The sequence below is a fragment of the Mixophyes fleayi genome, chromosome 9 (assembly GCF_038048845.1).
Source record: "Mixophyes fleayi isolate aMixFle1 chromosome 9, aMixFle1.hap1, whole genome shotgun sequence".
NCBI classification, from domain to species: domain Eukaryota; kingdom Metazoa; phylum Chordata; class Amphibia; order Anura; family Limnodynastidae; genus Mixophyes; species Mixophyes fleayi.
Genome location: NC_134410.1, coordinates 66,336,536 through 66,354,390, shown reverse-complemented (window position 1 = coordinate 66,354,390; position 17,855 = coordinate 66,336,536). Strand labels below are relative to the sequence as shown.

The following is a 17,855-nucleotide window of genomic DNA, read 5'->3' as shown; positions in this document are numbered from 1 at the left end:
CACTACCATCAGGACTGGTGCCAGCACCTGCTTGCTGATCCTGCTCATATGTGGACTGCTTTGAATCCATTTTAATGAGCCCAAAGCACTTGTAGTGCAAAATATTAAATATATAGTGCTGCTAGATAAGACTTTATGCAGCCAGAAAAATTATTGTTTCACTGGGGAATATGAGACACCCCAAAGCACTTGTAGTGCATAATATTCAATAGATAGTGCTGCTAGATAAGACTTTATGCAGCCAGAAAAATTGTTGTTTTCACACTGGGGAATATGGGATACCCCAAAGCACTTGTAGTGCAAAATATTAAATATATAGTGCTGCTAGATAAGACTTTTTGCAACCAGAAAAATTATTGTTTCACACTGGGGAATATGAGACACCCCAAAGCACTTGTAGTGCAAAATATTCATTAGATAGTGCTGCTAGATAAGACTTTATGCAGCCAGAAAAATTTATGTTTCACACTGGGGAATATGGGACACCCCAAAGCACTTGTAGTGCAAAATATTCAAAAAAATGCCTCCTCTATCCTCCTCTCATCCTGCTGTAACAATTGTTAGAAGAATTGCTAGCAGAATTTCAATAACAATTATAAGAATAAGGTATACAATAATTGCTCTGTCCTTGCTCTAATGCTGCCCGTGACCTAACCCTGCTCTCTCCCTCTGTCAAATGGCGATGGATTGCTGTGGAGGCGGGTATTTATGCATTTCAAATATCGCGAGAACCGAGCTCTGAGATCCAACGACGTCACAATGACGTTTTGCCTCGATTTTGAATCCAAATTGGCGGGAGAATACCGAACCTGCTTGGCTCGGTACTCGGGTAGGTGAAAATCGGGCGGGTTCGGATCTCGGGGAACCGAGCCCCCCATCTCTACAATATTGTGACACTTGTCTCAATATATTGGAAGAATTGCTATATATTATCTACCAGATGGGCTGTGATGCTAAACTAAAGCCACCAAATTGTAAATAAAGCTACACACGAGCCACCAGTTTGCAATAGTTCCATACTTTAGCCACCTTTGCATGGTCTCTGCATTATACAAATGCTAATAAAATTGATTTGTAAACTGGACAACCAAATTGGCATTTTTGCATAGTTGCCATCATAATGTGCTCTGCTTTGTATGCTATCTAATATAATTAGCTTCGGTTTGTATAATTTCCACCAGAGAGAAGTCTGTATTTTAGGCACCGGAATGGAAACGTGCAGGCCCTGTTTATCAGGTTGTAGGAAGCACAAACATGTCTGATATTATCCCTGTCAGCAACTTTTTAAGTATCAATGATCAAATGCAAAGAAACATGCTCTTTTTAGTTTTATAGATAACTATCCTAAGTATTTTCATTGCTCTTTAAGAAGACAGAATTCAAAATCCATAGCAAAATGTATGTTGTGAAACTAAATGAAAGGCATTGTAGTTACTCCTGAAGAGATCACGCTTTTTCTCAAGATAAGAGAAGCGGTCTGACCAGTTTTACATTCCTTGCCTGTAGAAGATTAATAATACATCATTTAATAGCTTTGGCCATACTTTATAGATACAATCTAAATGAGTTTTTCCATCACTGCAAGAAACTTAGACCGTCTCCTTTGAAATAAACTTAGTCTGTCAAAATGTCCTGACAAACCAGAGACCTTGCACAATATCATTTATGTCACTTGAAAATTACAACAGACAAATGACAAAATACTTGTACCTCAGCCAGAAGGAACTCTGCTCATATCTTTTATCTTCATAAGTCTCTACTCCAAAATTGTAGCACAATATGGACAGGTATACAGCCTGAAAAACAAAATTCTTGAGTTGTTATTCTGCAAACAATATAATTAATCATTAAATAACGGATTACTATGACTCAAATCTGAACTGTATTTATGTACAACAAGTATTGTATTGTTTCAAGTATAATAGCACACAGTTGACTCTGGTTACTGGAATGTGATACATTGCACTTTACTGTGTACAACAGGCTGCTTCTGTGTTATGAGTTAATATAACAGTTCCTTTCAAACCAATCTTAAAGGCGACACGTTTTTAAAGCATCAAAAAGGATTTTGTCTAGATCAGTGGTGGGCAACAGGTGGCCCAGCAAACATTCACCTGCGGCTCCAAGTCTACTGCTTCCAATCTCTGGTATTTTCTACAAGCAGGGAATAAGACTGAATGAGAGCAGCTGGCTTCCTCATCATGTGACTTATTCTACACACTACAGGGAAGTCATGGAGCAAAACCAATCATAGGATGAGGGGGTAGGGGGAGTTACTGCAGTTCATTCTGGACCACAGCCTCTCCATCCTTCTGATGAGGACTCCAGCTGTGCAGGTGTGGGGAGGTGTGAGCGGCATGTGGGAAGGTGTGACAGGTATGTGAGGGAGTTTCAAAATATATGTGGGGGCATTTTGTGGCAAGTAAGGGATGAGGACATGTGGGGCTATTTTAAAGCAAGTGGCAGAATTGTGTGACATGTGGTGGAACTTTGGAGCAGGTGGGCGTGCCAAAATTGTTTTGAAATCAAGGGCACTGTGCGGCCCTTTTGGAGGTTGGACGGATGCACTGCAGCCCTTGAAGTATATTGGGTAAATCCTGGTTTAGATGATTGAGTTTTAAAAACAAAATATATATATGTAATAACATTTTCTATCATCTCCTCAAAGTACAATGTCAAAGACAATGTTTTTTTATACATTACTAAAACGCTGTTTCTTTTAAAAAAGTACTTCTTCATATATCATGAGTAAAAATATTTTTGTACTTACCATTAAATCTGATTCCATTTAAGGAATGAAAGCTTGACCTATAGAGTGCTCTGGTACTGGAGTAAGCACTAATTCTAAACTTTAAATCTGTTTAAATTCTAACTCCTCCCTACTATACCCCTTCACCAATTGCTCCTCAGTTATTAACAAAGCTCATAGGATATTTCTGAAATAACCAATTAAACAAGAACCATACTCAACCTTAAAACCGAGGGAAAAGGGAATACAGTGTTCCTCAAATGGAATCAGAGAAATGGATTTAATGGTAAGAACAAAATGCCTTTCTTCCTATATGGGGGACTGCTAACCTTTGGGACATTCAAAAGCTGTTCCTAGAGGAGTATAAGCTCAGAAATAGCTGGGTGCAAAAACTTTTCATCCAAAGCTGTCATCTTTGAATACAAAGACACTGAACCTGTAAAACTTGGTAAAAGTATGGATTGAGGACAAGGTTGTTGCCCAACACAACTGTTCAATCGAGACTCCATGCCGCGCTGCCCAGAAGGAGCTCACTGATCTGGCACAGTGGGTTGTTAGGTTATCAAGAACCAATGTCCCCCTCTGAAATATAAGCCTGGCGGATTGTAACATTAATTACATGTCTTTCCCGGGATGAACGGGAGCGTTGTATAAAAAAAATACCTTTGTCTTTACTGTGGAGAAGCCGGTCACCTGTTGTGGATAGAAGGGTACTATCAGGTGCCGTCCTAGTTGTTCCACTATGAAGCGGGGATGGCCGCCTGATAGTTCCGGCTGGAGGCTGGGGGAAGTGTCCCGTTGCCTTCTTTGCTGCGGCGGTCAGTGTGCCTGACCGCCCCTCTCATCTTCCTATCACAGCTCGGCTGCCTCTATTTAAAACCTGTTCTGGCACCATTAGGGTGCCAGAGTATCAGGTCTCCTGTTCTCCAGCATTATTTGTATTGTTCCTACTCCTGTTTTGGTTCTAACCCAGCTTCCCCTGACTTATCTACTGGATTGTGCCTATTTGCCTCTGTTGTGACCCGGCTTGTCGACCATTATTCTGGATTTCGTTATTTCTCCTATCCTTGTGACCTCGGCCTGTCTGACTTCTCTGTGGATCTCCATTTGGTACTAACTATTCCGGTTTGGTTTTGACCCGGACCGTTCTGGCCATATTGAATCCTCAGTGCGCTCCGAAGCCTGGCAGACCCAACCACTCCATAATATGGTTGCAGACCTCTGCATGGAGGGACTACTGCATGGAATGAATGGCATGCTGGCTCAGGAATTTGGCCTCTCAATTGTCCACCCTTTGAATGAATACTGCTGAGATCACTAGGACACAGTGTTCTGCTCAGAGTACTATCTTGCCTGTTACCTTCATAGCCAAAGGGCTCCTGGTCCACCCCGAATTTGAATGGGTCTGTTCTGTAAGAGGGACCGACCTTGCAGTAGAGTGTTAGCACTGCTCTGAGTTCAAGAATGTTTATGGGTAGCTTTGCCTCCTCATTGGACCAAATAGTTGAAAGTTCTGAGTCTCCGCTTCCCATGCCTGCAGGCTTACATCTATGCTCACGTTGTTCCAGTCCCAGGTGTAAAGGGGCAACCCTTGCTAAGATATTGTCTCTTCAGCCACCACAGAATGAACTGACCAGTTGTTGGTGACAAGAACTGTGTTGACAAATTAGGGTGTACCTTGACCACCTGACTAGAATTTGGAATGTCCAAGAGCGGAAGTGGAATGGATTCCACTGGTCCAGAAAGAAGGGACATACTCCCAACACTGATTTTCCTGGATAGGGAAGAACCCTGGCATGTGGTCTATTTATCTGCAAGCTTGCTCTGCCAAGCCTGCTTACTCCTTTCCATGTGGGGCAATGGAATGGTCCCTCTCAAAGACATTCCTCACAATATCGCCAAAAAATTGAAAAGGCCAAAATCTCTTTCAGATTTAGAAACATTAACTGGAGGAAAAGGCTCCCTCCTCCTATGGCCTTGTCCAATTCTGGGCCGAAGAGGACAGTTCCCTCTTGGACTTCACATCTACCTCCAAGTATCTAAGCCACAGTGTGCATCTGGCTGCCCACACCAAGATTGAGAAGCTGGATAGATTGAGACCAGCATCAAGGACTGTGTCCTAGATACTCTGATGCTTACTTCTCATGGTCCACTAAAGGTAACAATTATGTCCTGGGAGTCCCAGATTGTATGTCCTCCCTGATCTGCACAGCCCGTTTTTCTACTGCTTTATTTACTCAAGAGGTCACTAGTTTGAGTCTGAGTGATGCACTTGCTGAGACAAAGATTTCAAGATCCCTTCACATTCCCTATTCGTGCTGCATTCCGAATAGGAATTATTGTGGTTTTAGCAAGACAGGCAACAGGGTCATCCACTCTAAGTGGGATTTTCCCATTTACCCATATTGTCTTCCCCAGAAGGGGTATTTGAACTGAATCCTCAGCGGAACCTGAAATCTCCTACCAGCAGAGATGACACAGATGCAACTGTGTACCTCTTTTTGATTTTGTACAAGGGATGTTCAGAACCACAGGTTCCTCTGGATCCTGAATATGGAGGGCTTGTCAAAATGCTAACACCATTTCCTTGACACCCTGTCTGTAGTCATCCTACCATCCTGTCAGCTTTTCATAATCTGAGTCACCCGCAATCTCAACATCTGCCTGAGAAGATGGTTCCAATTCAGAATCTCCTAGGAAGTAGACCTGGGCGGATTCCTGATGCATACAAGGCTTTTTGGATGACGAAGTCTCCAAAAACCTCGTCATTGAGGAAGACATTCAGGCAAACCTTGTACTGACTTTTCCAAGTTTTAGACCCAAGAAGGCTTCGGGACTACTGATATAGGGCCTGGTACCCCTTGAGGCAATATTTCCTTAGAACTTCCTTAGAAGAGGAATCCAGTTCTGGAGTCCTTAGGGGACAATTTTACCTGGCATTTGTAACATGTAAAAATCATAACAGATTTTTCCCCAGCAGCCTTGGATCTGGAAGCAGTCCCTATTTCTGACTAGCACCAATGCAGAACCAGACACCACAGTGAACCTGATTCAAGTCCGAACGCAACTTGCATGTAAGTTTTAAAAAAGAGCACAGGACTTGAGCGTAGCTCCGCCTGTATTTTTTTTGCCAGTCTCCCCTCCCCTCCCCGTTTTCGTTGGCACAGTCTTCCCTCCTCTCCTGTTTTCTTTAGTATCCCCCCACCTGCTTTCTTTGGCATTCTCTCTCTCCTCCCCCTCCTGTTTTCTTTGGTACCCCCCTCCTGTTTTCTTTGGCATCCTCGCCCCCCCCTTTTCTTTGGCATTCTCACTCCTCTCCTGTTTTCTTTGGCACCCCTCCCCCCCCCTCCTGTTTTCTTTGGCAGTCTCCCCCCTCCTGTGCTCTTTGGCATCCCCCCTTGTTTTCTTTGGCATCCCCCCCCCCCATTTTCTTTGCCATTCTCTCTCTCTCTCTCTCTCTCTCTCCCTCCCCCCTGCTTTCTTTGGCATATCCCCCCCCCCTTATTCTATGCCATTCTCTCCTTCCCCACGTTTTCTGTGGCTTCCTCTCCTCTCCCCCACCTCCGTTTTCTTTGGCATCATGTACCCCTATTTTCTCTATATCACTGTACTTACCTTCTCGTCTTCTTTTATCTACTTCTCCGCTTCTATCTTCTGTCTTCTCTATTCTTTGACTCCTGTCAGCTCCTATTCAGCGTTGTGATGTCATGATGCTGTCAGCAGCTGGGACACGGGCAGTTTAGGAAATGCGGTGCTGCCTAATGCAGCCTAATGGTGGCACCGGCCCTGGGTTTAGTGTGTGCATATGAACTTTATTATTATTATTATTATTAATTTTTATTTATAGGGCGCTACTAGGTGTCCGTAGCGCCGTACAGGGACAGACAGAAACACGATACAGGGTGAGACAGCACAGTACAGTTAACAGAAATCACAGTAACTCAGAAGCTCAATGAACAGCTAGATTAGAGGTGAGAGCCCCCAGCGGGGTAGAGACAGGGGCCGGAGGACCTCGCGGAGGAGACAAGGAGCTGGAGAGCAGAGTTAAGGTGGTGGAGAACAGAAGGAGAGGAGACCCTGCTCGGAGGAGCGTACAATCTAAGGGGAGGGTAGGACGGACAGAGACACAATGGTAGGAGGAGGGAATGGGGATGACGGAGGCAGAGACGGAGGGGGGGGGGAGAGGAGAATGAAAAGGAGGGAAGTAGGAGGGGGACAGGAGAGGGAGGGGGGTAGGGGGAGACTGGGAGGAGGTCAATGGGTGGGGGACTGAAGGGCTTTAAGGAAGAGGTGGGTTTTTAAGGCCCGTTTGAAGCTGGACAAGTTGGGGGAAGTTCTGATGGAGCGGGGGAGCTGGTTCCAGTGGAGGGGGGCAGCGCGGGAGAAGTCTTGGATGCGAGCATGGGAGGAGGTAACCAGGGGGGAAGAGAGGCGGCGGTCGTTAGCCGAACGAAGAGGGCGGGATGGAGCGTGAATAGAGATGAGGTTGGAGATGTAGGGAGCAGTGGAGTTGGAGAGGAATGTACTTGGAATGTACTTGTTTTTTATAACCAGACGACCACTGTCACCTCTACCATGGCATCCTACTGTACTTATCATATCACTAACTGCTCACCTGCTCTACAATCATTCCGTCAGACAACACAAGGTTTAGTGTCACTGCTTGGGGAACAGAAAAATATGCTTTTGACATGAACAGTTTTATTGCTTAGAGTTAGGACCATCCTATTAGAAGAGGCGTGGTGGATGGTTTATGATATATTTGTTAATTAACACTTAGGGGTAAATGTATTAACCTCCGATTTCTTGAAGTCGCGCGAGTTCGGCATCTTCAGCGCTTAAATTTAAAGCGGAAAGTTTCCCTTTACAAGGCAGTGCCGCTTTAAATTTAAGCGCTTAAGACGCCAAACTCGCGGGACTTCAAGAAACCGGAGGTTAATACATTATTATTATTAATTTTTATTTATAGGGCACCACTAGGTGTCCGCAGCGCCGTACAGGGACAAACAAGTACAATAGAAGGTACGGCACGGTACAGTAAACAATAAGCACAGTAACTCAGTAAGCTCAAAGCACAGCTAGAGAGAGGGGGGAGGGAAGACCAGCAAGCGCCGGAGCCCAAGAGCAAGGGCGCGGATGACGGGAAGACCCCCAGAGGGGTGGGGGGAAAGGTAGCTGGAGAGCAGAGTTAAAAGTGTAGGAAACAGGAGGAGAGATTGCCCTGCTCAAGGGAGCGTACAATCTAAGGGGAGGGGTAGACAGACAGAGAGACACATTTACCCCTTAGTTTCTTTTCTAGATAACAACAGCTTGCAAGCACCTGTTGTTACTTAAAACAGGCAGTTTTACTTTACAACTGTGTGTTGGGAGATTTTGTGTTCAGCAGACAATACTTTTCTCCATGTATTGTCATATTCATACAACAGTTATTTACATCAGGCTAATATGTTATATAATTGTCAACTGACTGCAGCCAGGAACTAGCACAGTGCCTGTAATCACCAACTGCTGGGAGTCAAAAAACAGCACAGTGTCTGTATCTATGAACATATATTCCCACCTGCAGCAACAATTGTTGCTCCAATACCCCAAATCCAACAGCCCAGAGGGGTCTAGGAGAGCTCTAGTACTTACAAGCAGAGGGCATGTAGCCTCTAGGAGGAATAGGAATGTTTTTTCGGTCCCTCACACTCATAACGGTATTAGCCCTGCATTAACCAACTTGAGGCTGTTTTTCACTGTACCTGATAATTCTGCTGACATAGAGCAAAATATTAATAGTAAAAATGAGCTGGTAAGTTAAGAGTAGCTGAAAATTTTGGCTTATTGTCACGGTTTCAAGTGCTTGGGGCTAGGATAATGCAGGGTATACTGATTACTGTTTGCATATTACTTTGCTTATACACATTGGTATAAGTGGATAAATGCAAAATGGAAACTCATGTTTAGCACTTTATTGTGTGACAAAAGCACTGTGCTCTAGCAGCCATGGGTATGCTGACACGCCAAGTACCAGAAAACTTAAGCCGTTTATGGCTGTCTAGGCTTGCTGGGGCCAGTAGTACAAAAACAAATACTATGGACCTGATTCATTAAGGAAAGTAAAACAAAAAAACACTTTGCACCTTGGCAAAACCATGTTGTATTGGAGGGGGAGCTAAATTTAAAATGTGGGGGCAGATTTATAGTTGGGGTAGGTCATATCCTAGGTCAACTTTAAATTTCAGTGTAAAAATAAAGCTATCAAGTATTTGTGTGCTGCATGTAAAAACAGACAGTATTTAACTTATGTGCAAAATAAAAACTAATTTGCACCCCTTGCATTGTAACATGGTTTTGTCCAGAAGAAAACTTACCCATTTTTTTTGCTTACTTTCCTTAATGAATCAGGCCCTATATGTTTACATTTTACAATATGCCCAGTGCTTTGGGGTGTTTAGATAAGTTCCAGTGCTATCAGCAGAGAGCTTGCTTTTCCTAGAGAAGGAAGTCCAATACATATATGGAATTCAGCCACATGCAGAACATGCTGTTTCCCACTATGACAGGGGGAACCTATGCTGCAGGTCTACCTGTAATAATGTGACCAGCCCAGCCCAACTGTTTTTTGTTTTTGTTTTGTATACATGTCATCATCAGCTATTTATATAGCGCTACTAATTCCGCAGTGCTGTACAGAGAACTCACTCACTTCAGTCCCTGCCCCATTGGAGCTTACAGTCTAAACTCCCTAACATACACACAGACATATAGACACAGAGAGACTATGGTCAATTTGATAGCAGCCAATTAACCTACTAGTATGTTTTTGGAATATGGGAGGAAACCAGAGCACCCGGAGGAAACCCACGCAAACACGGGAAGAACATACAAATTCCACACAGATAAGGCCATGGTCGGGAATTGAACTCATAACCCCAGTGTTGAGGCAGAAGTGCTAACCACTAAGCCACCGTGCTGCCCATATATGGGCATTTATATTGCCATGCAGCTGGTACCATATATAATATGGGATATTGCAGGCACTGGCCTATTTCTTCTCTGGTTTTATTTCAAATATTGCTTTATGTTGTTTTACCAGCTGTCTATCAGGCCTGTTTAAGGCTCTTTTGGGCGCAGGTCACAAGCCAGCGAGTTATACCGCTTTCATACTGCCACCCTGGCAATATCCCGGGTTTTTCAAGCCGGGTTTTTGCCGGGGCTCGGAGCGTCCCAGCTCAGAAACACCATTCATATTGCACCTCGGACCCGGGAATTTCCCGGGTTGACCCCATTCATACTGCACAAGTCTGTGCCCCGGCAATTTGTGGGAGTCATCACCAGAGCAGTTTTCATTGGCTGAAAAATGGTGATGTCATTGAAAGGTGACTGGTTTTTTGATGCATAAAGATGATGCAAAAGTGGGTGGTGATTGTTTACCACATTACTTTTCATCATGGCCGACGACTCACTTTTGTGTAGCCCAGAGTTCATGTTTACTAGTGTGTTTTATGCAGCAAATGAGAGTTTGCTGCAGCTGCTGACACTGTGCACTCTTGCACAGTCCCAGTTCAGGAGGAGGAAGGCGAAGTTTATGGCACAACAGAAGAAAACTCGGTGTCTGTATATGCGCAGGAGGAGAGCTTTTCTCAGGGCCAGCATTGCCTCAATTTTGAGATTCAGTGCTGCCAGTAACCAAACCATGCGTGCCAGAGAGCGTAGCCACGGAGAAGCTTTCTGGTCTACTGTGGAAGCGTTTGAGGAACAGCAGTGGATGCAACACTTCAGAATGTCACGTGGGACATTTAACTATGTGCTGGACCTTATTACCCCAGCACTTTCCAGGAAGGCCACTAACTTTGGGAAACCTATTCCACCATGTAGGCGCCTTTCTATTGTGTTGTGGTGATATGCTACCCCTGGAGAATACCGGACAATCTCCTGCTTGTTTGGAGTGGGGATATCCACGGTGTGCACTCTAGTGCATGAAGTCACCTCGGCATTGCTGGAAGCCCTGTATCATCTCTTCATCTCCTTACCGCAAGGTCAGCGCCTGGATGATACAATTGCAGGATTCCTGAAGCGTGGGTTTCCACAGTGTGCTGGAGCCATAGACGGGACACACATCCCCATCATTGCCCCCACAGACAACCATGCGGATTACTACAACCGCAAAGGCTGGCATTCCATCATTCTGCAGGCTGTGGTTGACCACAACTATTGGTAAGCATTTTTTATGGTTTTTTTTATGTGACTGTGCCATGTGTAATGCGTATTGTAAAACATTGCTATATGTATTTTTATATGTCAGTTTCACAGATGTTTTCATCGGCTGGCCTGGACGTTCCCATGACGCCAGAGTTCTAGCAAATTCAGACCTTTACCAAATTGCTGAGGAAAGACAAGATGGCTGGCTGTTCCCTAGAGAGGTAAATATAGGTGTAATGTTGTATGATGTTTTTGTAATTGAAGCTTATATACTATTGTTTGCTATCAATATTGTATGTATTTACTGCCCCTCTTTATATATAGATGTACCACTTGCAAAATGCATTTTCACCATATAGTACCAAGTGTACTGCGTTATGTGACCAATATTTTTAACATGGTGACGTGAAACTGCATGTTTTTATTTACAGAAATCTACGTTTGTTGATGGTGTGGAGATACCGGTACACATCATTGGGGATGCTGCTTACCCTTTGAGGCGCTGGCTGATGAAGGGGTTCACTCAGCAACATCACCTGTCTCAGGAACAGATCCGGTTTACACATACCCTCAGCTCGGCTCGGATGGTGGTGGAAAATGCTTTTGGGTGCTTGAAAGGACGTTGGCGCTGTCTATTGAAGCGCAATGACATTGACACCAAGCTTGTGCCCCACGTGGTTGCTGCTTGCTGTATTTTACATAACGTTTGCGAAATACAAAAAGAGCAATTTCTACCTGAGTGGAATGTGCAGGAATCTGAAATGCCAGTGCTGTCAGTGGACTCCAGTACTTTTGAAGGAGAACGCACCAATACCTCTGCTGAACTTATTAGGACCACCCTCACTGCTAATTTGACCTCACTTGTTTGAATGTACCACACAAATGTAAAAGTAAAAAAAAAATGTTTATTTCACATATTGTATTTTGTTTTGTACATATTTCCTGATATGTCTCTTCACAAAAATATAAAATGACACAATACAAAAGTGCTTACTTGCATGAAGAAAAATAAATAAATATATACACAAGTAGTAAACAGAAGACACAAATGTGCCCAAACAGTAAGTGCAAATTTGCTTTTCACGTAATATGTGAAGCTAACGGCGTGTTTCCAGATCACACGTAACATACATGATAACAATTAACTGTTAAACACTTGTCCATAAAACATGATTATTACAATTGCCGATATTGTGGCATTTCTGGTTGTGGAGTGGTTTGGTTACCAGGTGGGTATTCTATGTTGGGGTTACCCATAGATTGAGCATGTTGTGTATTCTGTACCGGGTTTTGAGGGTTATTGTTGCCTAACATGGGTTGCCCCCGCTGGTACATAGGATAATGTCCGTCATAATAGTAAGGACTTGGAGGAGGTGCCTGCACCCAGAGTCGGATTTACACCTCATGGGGCCCTAGGCAAGATATCGGTTTGGGCCCCCCCCCTTCACACACACAGTGGCCCCTCACACACACATAATACACGCACGCAGTGGCCCCTCACACACACATAATACACGCACGCAGTGGCCACACACACACACACACACACACAGACAGACAATACACACAGACAGTGGCCCCACACACACACACACACACGGGGCCTGATTAAGGGTTCTGGCAGCCCTAGGCTAATACAGCCGCAGCGCCCCCGAATATATATGTGTAAAGGAACACTCCTGAATATGAATGTTCAGGTGTATTCTCTAGCATTCAAATTTAGACAGATTGTGCCATTGTCTCTTACCTGTTCTTGCTCTTCTCTCTTGCAATTTTGTTATCCTCTCGCTGGCTTCTGGAAAGTTGGCGTCCTGTTTTGAAAAAGCAAATATTTATTATAATGCAAAATGTTAACAAACCCTGAATGATTAGGCCCTTTAGTTAAAACAAAACACCCCATTATGGCCAGCTAAAAGTACCCCATTGTACAGGCATATATAAGCAATATCTAAATATTTGTGGTCAATCAAATACAAACCTCTACCAGCCCCATCTCACTAACATTTAGTATTCTAGTAATTGCTGAGACCACAGAGAGCATCCATGTGACCACCACACAATCATGAGATTATGCCCTCCAAAGCGGCTCTATTTTTTAAATAACCCCTGCAGCCATTTTCCTTAACCACCCCCCCCCCCCACAGCCATTTTCCTTAACCCCTGCTGCAGCCATTTTCTTTAACCCCCCTACAGCCATTTTCCTTACCTCCCACCCTGCATCCATCCCCCCTGCAGCTATTTTCCTTACCTCCACTAGGTAGCTATCCCCCGTCACATCAAAACTCCCCCAGTCACATATATCAGCCCCCCTCCTCTGCCCTCCTTCACACATATCAACCTCTCTCCCTCCCTATAGATTTTCATGGCAGCCCCCCCCCCTCCCACTCTATAGATATGCAGGGCAGTTCCCCCCCTTCCTATAGATATGCAGGGCAGGTTCCCCCCCCCCCCCTCCCTATAGATATGCAGGGCAGGTTCCCCCCCCCCTCCCTATAGATGTGCAGAGCAGGTCCCCCCCCCCCTATAGATATGCAGGGCAGGTTCCCCCCCCCCCCTCCCTATAGATATGCAGGGCAGGTTCCCCCCCTCCCTATAGATATGCAGGGCAGGTCCCCCCCCTCCCTATAGATATGCAGGGCAGGTTCCCCCCCCTCCCTATAGATATGCAGGGCAGGTTCCCCCCCCCCTCCCTATAGATATGCAGGGCAGGTTCCCCCTCCCTATAGATATGCAGGGCAGTCCCCCCTCACTTACCTGTAGTTGAGTAGTGCTGGTCAGCGTCGCTCCTCAGATCAGCAGACAGGAAGTGAAAACAACTCGCAGCACCCCCCCCCCCCCCGCCCCTGGGGGTGCCGCGAGTCGGGGGAGGGGCCGAATTTTTTTTTTATTATTTTTTTTTAATTGCTCCTGTGTCCCCTGCTGGGCCCCCCCGAGACCCGCTAGGCCCTAGGCAGGTGCCTAGGTTGCCTAGCGGTAAATCCGGCCCTGCCTGCACCCGTGAGAGGAGTCTGTCCATGAATCCCATCATACAGTCACGATTTTCGCGTAACACGCGTTCCTGCATGTTCATGATTTGCATGAGGAAAGAGTCCTGGAGATCCCGCTCATTGTCCATGAAACGCTGCAGTTGTGTATTCTCGTGTTCCCTCATGTTGCTCTCCATCTCCCGCAGTTGATCCATCATGACAGTTGTCATTGTTTTAGTTGCTTGCTCCATTTTGTTGGGCCTTTTGCGTTTTTTAGGAACGTTGTAAACTGTACGTAGAAAAAAACACAGTAAAACATACATTAGAATATATAATGTGGCAGAACAAAAAAGCAGTGTTGTAAGCTGATATGTGCTTGAGGCCTCCTCCTTCTTGCCCAGTAGTTTTGCACTGCAACATATGCGTGTTAATGTTTTAATACTTTGGAGTGTATTATATTTGTCTTTTGGGCTTTTTGTTGATATAGTTCTCTTTTTTAAGTTATGTAGATATATTGGTATTTGGTTTGCATCTATGTTGATATACTTCTCTTTTTTTGCCAGTTATGTTTAAACATTTTTTTTTTAAAGTTATGTAGATATATTTATTGGTATTTGGCTTGCATTTCTGTTCATATAGTTCTCTGTTTTTGGCAGTTATGTTTATACAGTTCATTATTTTTTTTCAATTATGTAGATATATTGTTATGTATATATAGTTGGTTATTATGTGAGATTATTAAAGATACTTACTGTTGGAGCGTAAACTGGGACCTGGCGTAGACTTTGACACCGGCACTGGTTCTGGCTGCGTTTCTTGCGAAGTATCTGTAACGACTTGCGCAAGGCAGGGAATGGCTGTGAATCGTTCAATTCCTCCCAAGAAATGTTGGTGTCATCTGTTGTGGCAGAGCACTCCAGTTCTGGGGTGTCTTCAATAGAATCTTCTATTATTACCGTTGCGGCCTCGCTTGTCTGTGTGCTCTCTGGTGGTGTTGGTATAGTCGCATCCACATTGCTAGAAGATGACAGTGCAATTGGATTTATCAGAGGAGAATGTCCAAAGACCATATTGCACTGGTCATAAAACGGCCAGTCCATTCTTGCAGCGCCACTTTTGCGCCTGTTGTGGTCATGGACTTTAGTGTACTGCTTCCTCAGGGACTTCAATTTGTTCAGGACTTGTTGCTGTGTCCTCTTTATGCCACGTTGTGTGAGTATTTTGGCGATGTTGTAGTACACTGTGGCATCCTTCACAGTCCCAGTCACTTGCCTTCTAATTTCTTCCTCCCCTCTGACATTCAGCAGCTCACGCACCTCTTCCTCAATCCAGTGTGTCATAATTGCTGTAAATAAACACTGTTTTTGTGAAATAATAAAAGCAATTTTCTCCCAAAAAAAAGTTTCTGCTTCAGCTTGATGTTGAGTACACCATCCACCATCTCTCCTAAAAAGCTTCTACAATCTCCCACGGGCTTCCACCGATGACATCATCCTCCAGAGACAGGCAGACAGCCAATCAGCATGTTTTGAAAAACCCCGGGTTGCACCATTGATAGTGCAGGCAACCCGGGTCCGACCCGGGAATTACCCCTCGATAAATCCCGGGTTGAAGACCCGGGTTTTTAGACCCGGGATTTTGGACTTGTACCATTCATACTGCACCAAGACCCGGGTCGTTTTAGCTCGCCCCGGCAAAAACCCGGGATTTTGGTGCAGTATGAATGGGGTATTAGATGCAAGCTCCTGTACCTGGGAGGTGAGTGCATCTGATTTTAACTGCATTTTAATGGTGTTTAAAGCATATAGGTCATCGAAGGACCTGCATACAATGAAGTGCCCTTGACGCTGGGATACAGGTTTAAATGTTTTGGTCAAAATGTGAACTAATACCTCATGTTTTCATTTTTCTAGATACACATATATATGCAGTGTTAAGGATAAGCGCTGACAACAACTGTTTTTTGTTTTATAGAGATATGGGGTCTCCCAGATCACTCAGACAAAGTATTAGATGAAAATAAAATCATGACTAAACAGGATTAAACACAGCATGGCACACTTGACAATAACAGGTCCAACAAGTGAGAAATAAGTCCAAAAAATTACACTATCACTTACAAAGCCTTTACCAACAGTTCTCCCCCTTATATCTCTGACCTTGTCTCGAGGTACATACCTACCTGGCCACTCTGCTCTGCCTCTGATTTCCGCCTAAGTTCACCTCTCATTAACTCCTCCTATGCTCTCCTCCAAGATTTCTGCCATGCTGCCCCTAATCTTTGGAACGCTCTACTCCGCCTCACTCGACTCTCCCCCAACTTTCAGTCCTGCAAATGCTCACTCAAAACTCATCTTTTCAAGCTCATCTATCCTACCACCTTCTAACCATTCTATCCATCACCTCCTCTTCCTCATCTGCCAACTCCATCTCTTCCCAGATGGTCCTACTGTCTTTCACCACCCCTCCCTCTAGAATGCAAGCACTCATGGACAGGGTTTGTGTTACCTCTTGTCCCACGTCTGACTCCCTCGTTAGTCCTTTCACGTCTTTTGGTGCACTCTGTGTGAGTCCCTATAGCATTACTTACACTCATCTGTGCTGCTTATATGTATTACCTCATCTATTTGTTAATTGCTTTTGTATCCGGTGCTATGGAATCTATGGTGTCTTATAAACAAATAAATAATAATAATAATGTGTTCCACAATGAATCTCTGGCAGAGCATCACCTCTTGGCGAAATTCAGTCACGCTCACCCTCAGCTCCCAGGGTAGCCACTTTTATCAACTTCATAATCCCACTGTGGGAATGGCCTGCCCAGGGGAGCTGCAAAAGGTCTAATATTGGTGGTCCTTTCACACTATCCAGCTCCCTTTACATCCCCAAGGTGTCCTCCCTCAGGTGATCCCTGCTGGGTCCAGCTCCTGGCTGTCTGGTAGAGCTCACTTGTGGACAATAGTGAGCAAACAAAAGAGACAATGGTACTTTAATTCAATTAACTCCTCAATGTTCCTTGTGGAGGTGGAATTTAACCCCTGAAGTGCTTTTTCAAGGTACTTCCTGAGAACAATGGGGCTAAAAAGTACAGTACGGTTATGGATTAGAATAAGGAGTTGTAACTCAGGTTCCATACACCATCCCCTGTTTCTTTACTATGTATATAGGTTACTTGAGTAATTTCTTTTAAACTTTATTTGATATCATATACAATAACCTGTGATGATTATGTATTATTTCTAATCACTGATGGTTATTTTCCCTTAATATTCATATATGACAATGTGTATATTGTATGTAACCTTGTGATGTAATGATGTAATGTCAAAGTGTGCTTTGCTAAATGACATGAGTCTGACCTATGCAAGTGTCAAGATTATTTTGAAAGTAACACTAGACTAGAGAGATAACCTCTTTGTGGTGCTCCAGGTTTATGTAAACAGTCCAGTCACTCAAGCAGAGCAGAGGTGAGAAATCCTGCCCTCTGAGATGGGAAGAGGTATTTCAGGAATAGATAACTCACTTTGACACAGAAAAGCCCTATGTCATTCTGGGAATCAATCTGCCTTGATTGAAAATGTAATTTTCAAACGTGTGGGTGAAGAGCCATGTGGGAAAGGTTTAAAATCTTCTGCCTTAGACAGTAATGTGTGCATTTCTAAAAAGGAGACCTGCTGTATCTAAATAATGTGTGCCATTCTTCTCAAAGTGTACTCCTCTCATGACAAGTCTTAAACTAGTAAGTAGTAACTCTGATTTTATTTCCTATTTTATTTCTGAAACTTATTTGGGCAACTTATTTTGTATGTCTTGTTATTAACGGTTTTAAGCCTTGGAAATACATTTAATCTAGCAAATTCTCCATAATTCTTTGTGAATTTACGAAGCCAAGTAAGGCTCATGCTACTTGTGTATGTGATTTAAGTGTGAAACATTAATAAGTGGTTTTGGTG

The 17,855-nt window shown here is 44.1% G+C and overlaps 1 protein-coding gene across 1 annotated transcript in view; it reads right to left on the bottom strand.

The window, feature by feature from the left end:
* Positions 1–17,855, bottom strand: part of TEX11 (testis expressed 11) — a 391,710-nt gene that overhangs the window by 317,844 nt on the left and 56,011 nt on the right. The window contains exon 9 of the mRNA XM_075184491.1: positions 1,711–1,796. Within this exon, the coding sequence (XP_075040592.1) occupies positions 1,711–1,796 (86 nt within the window). The remainder of the gene's footprint in view (positions 1–1,710; positions 1,797–17,855) is intronic.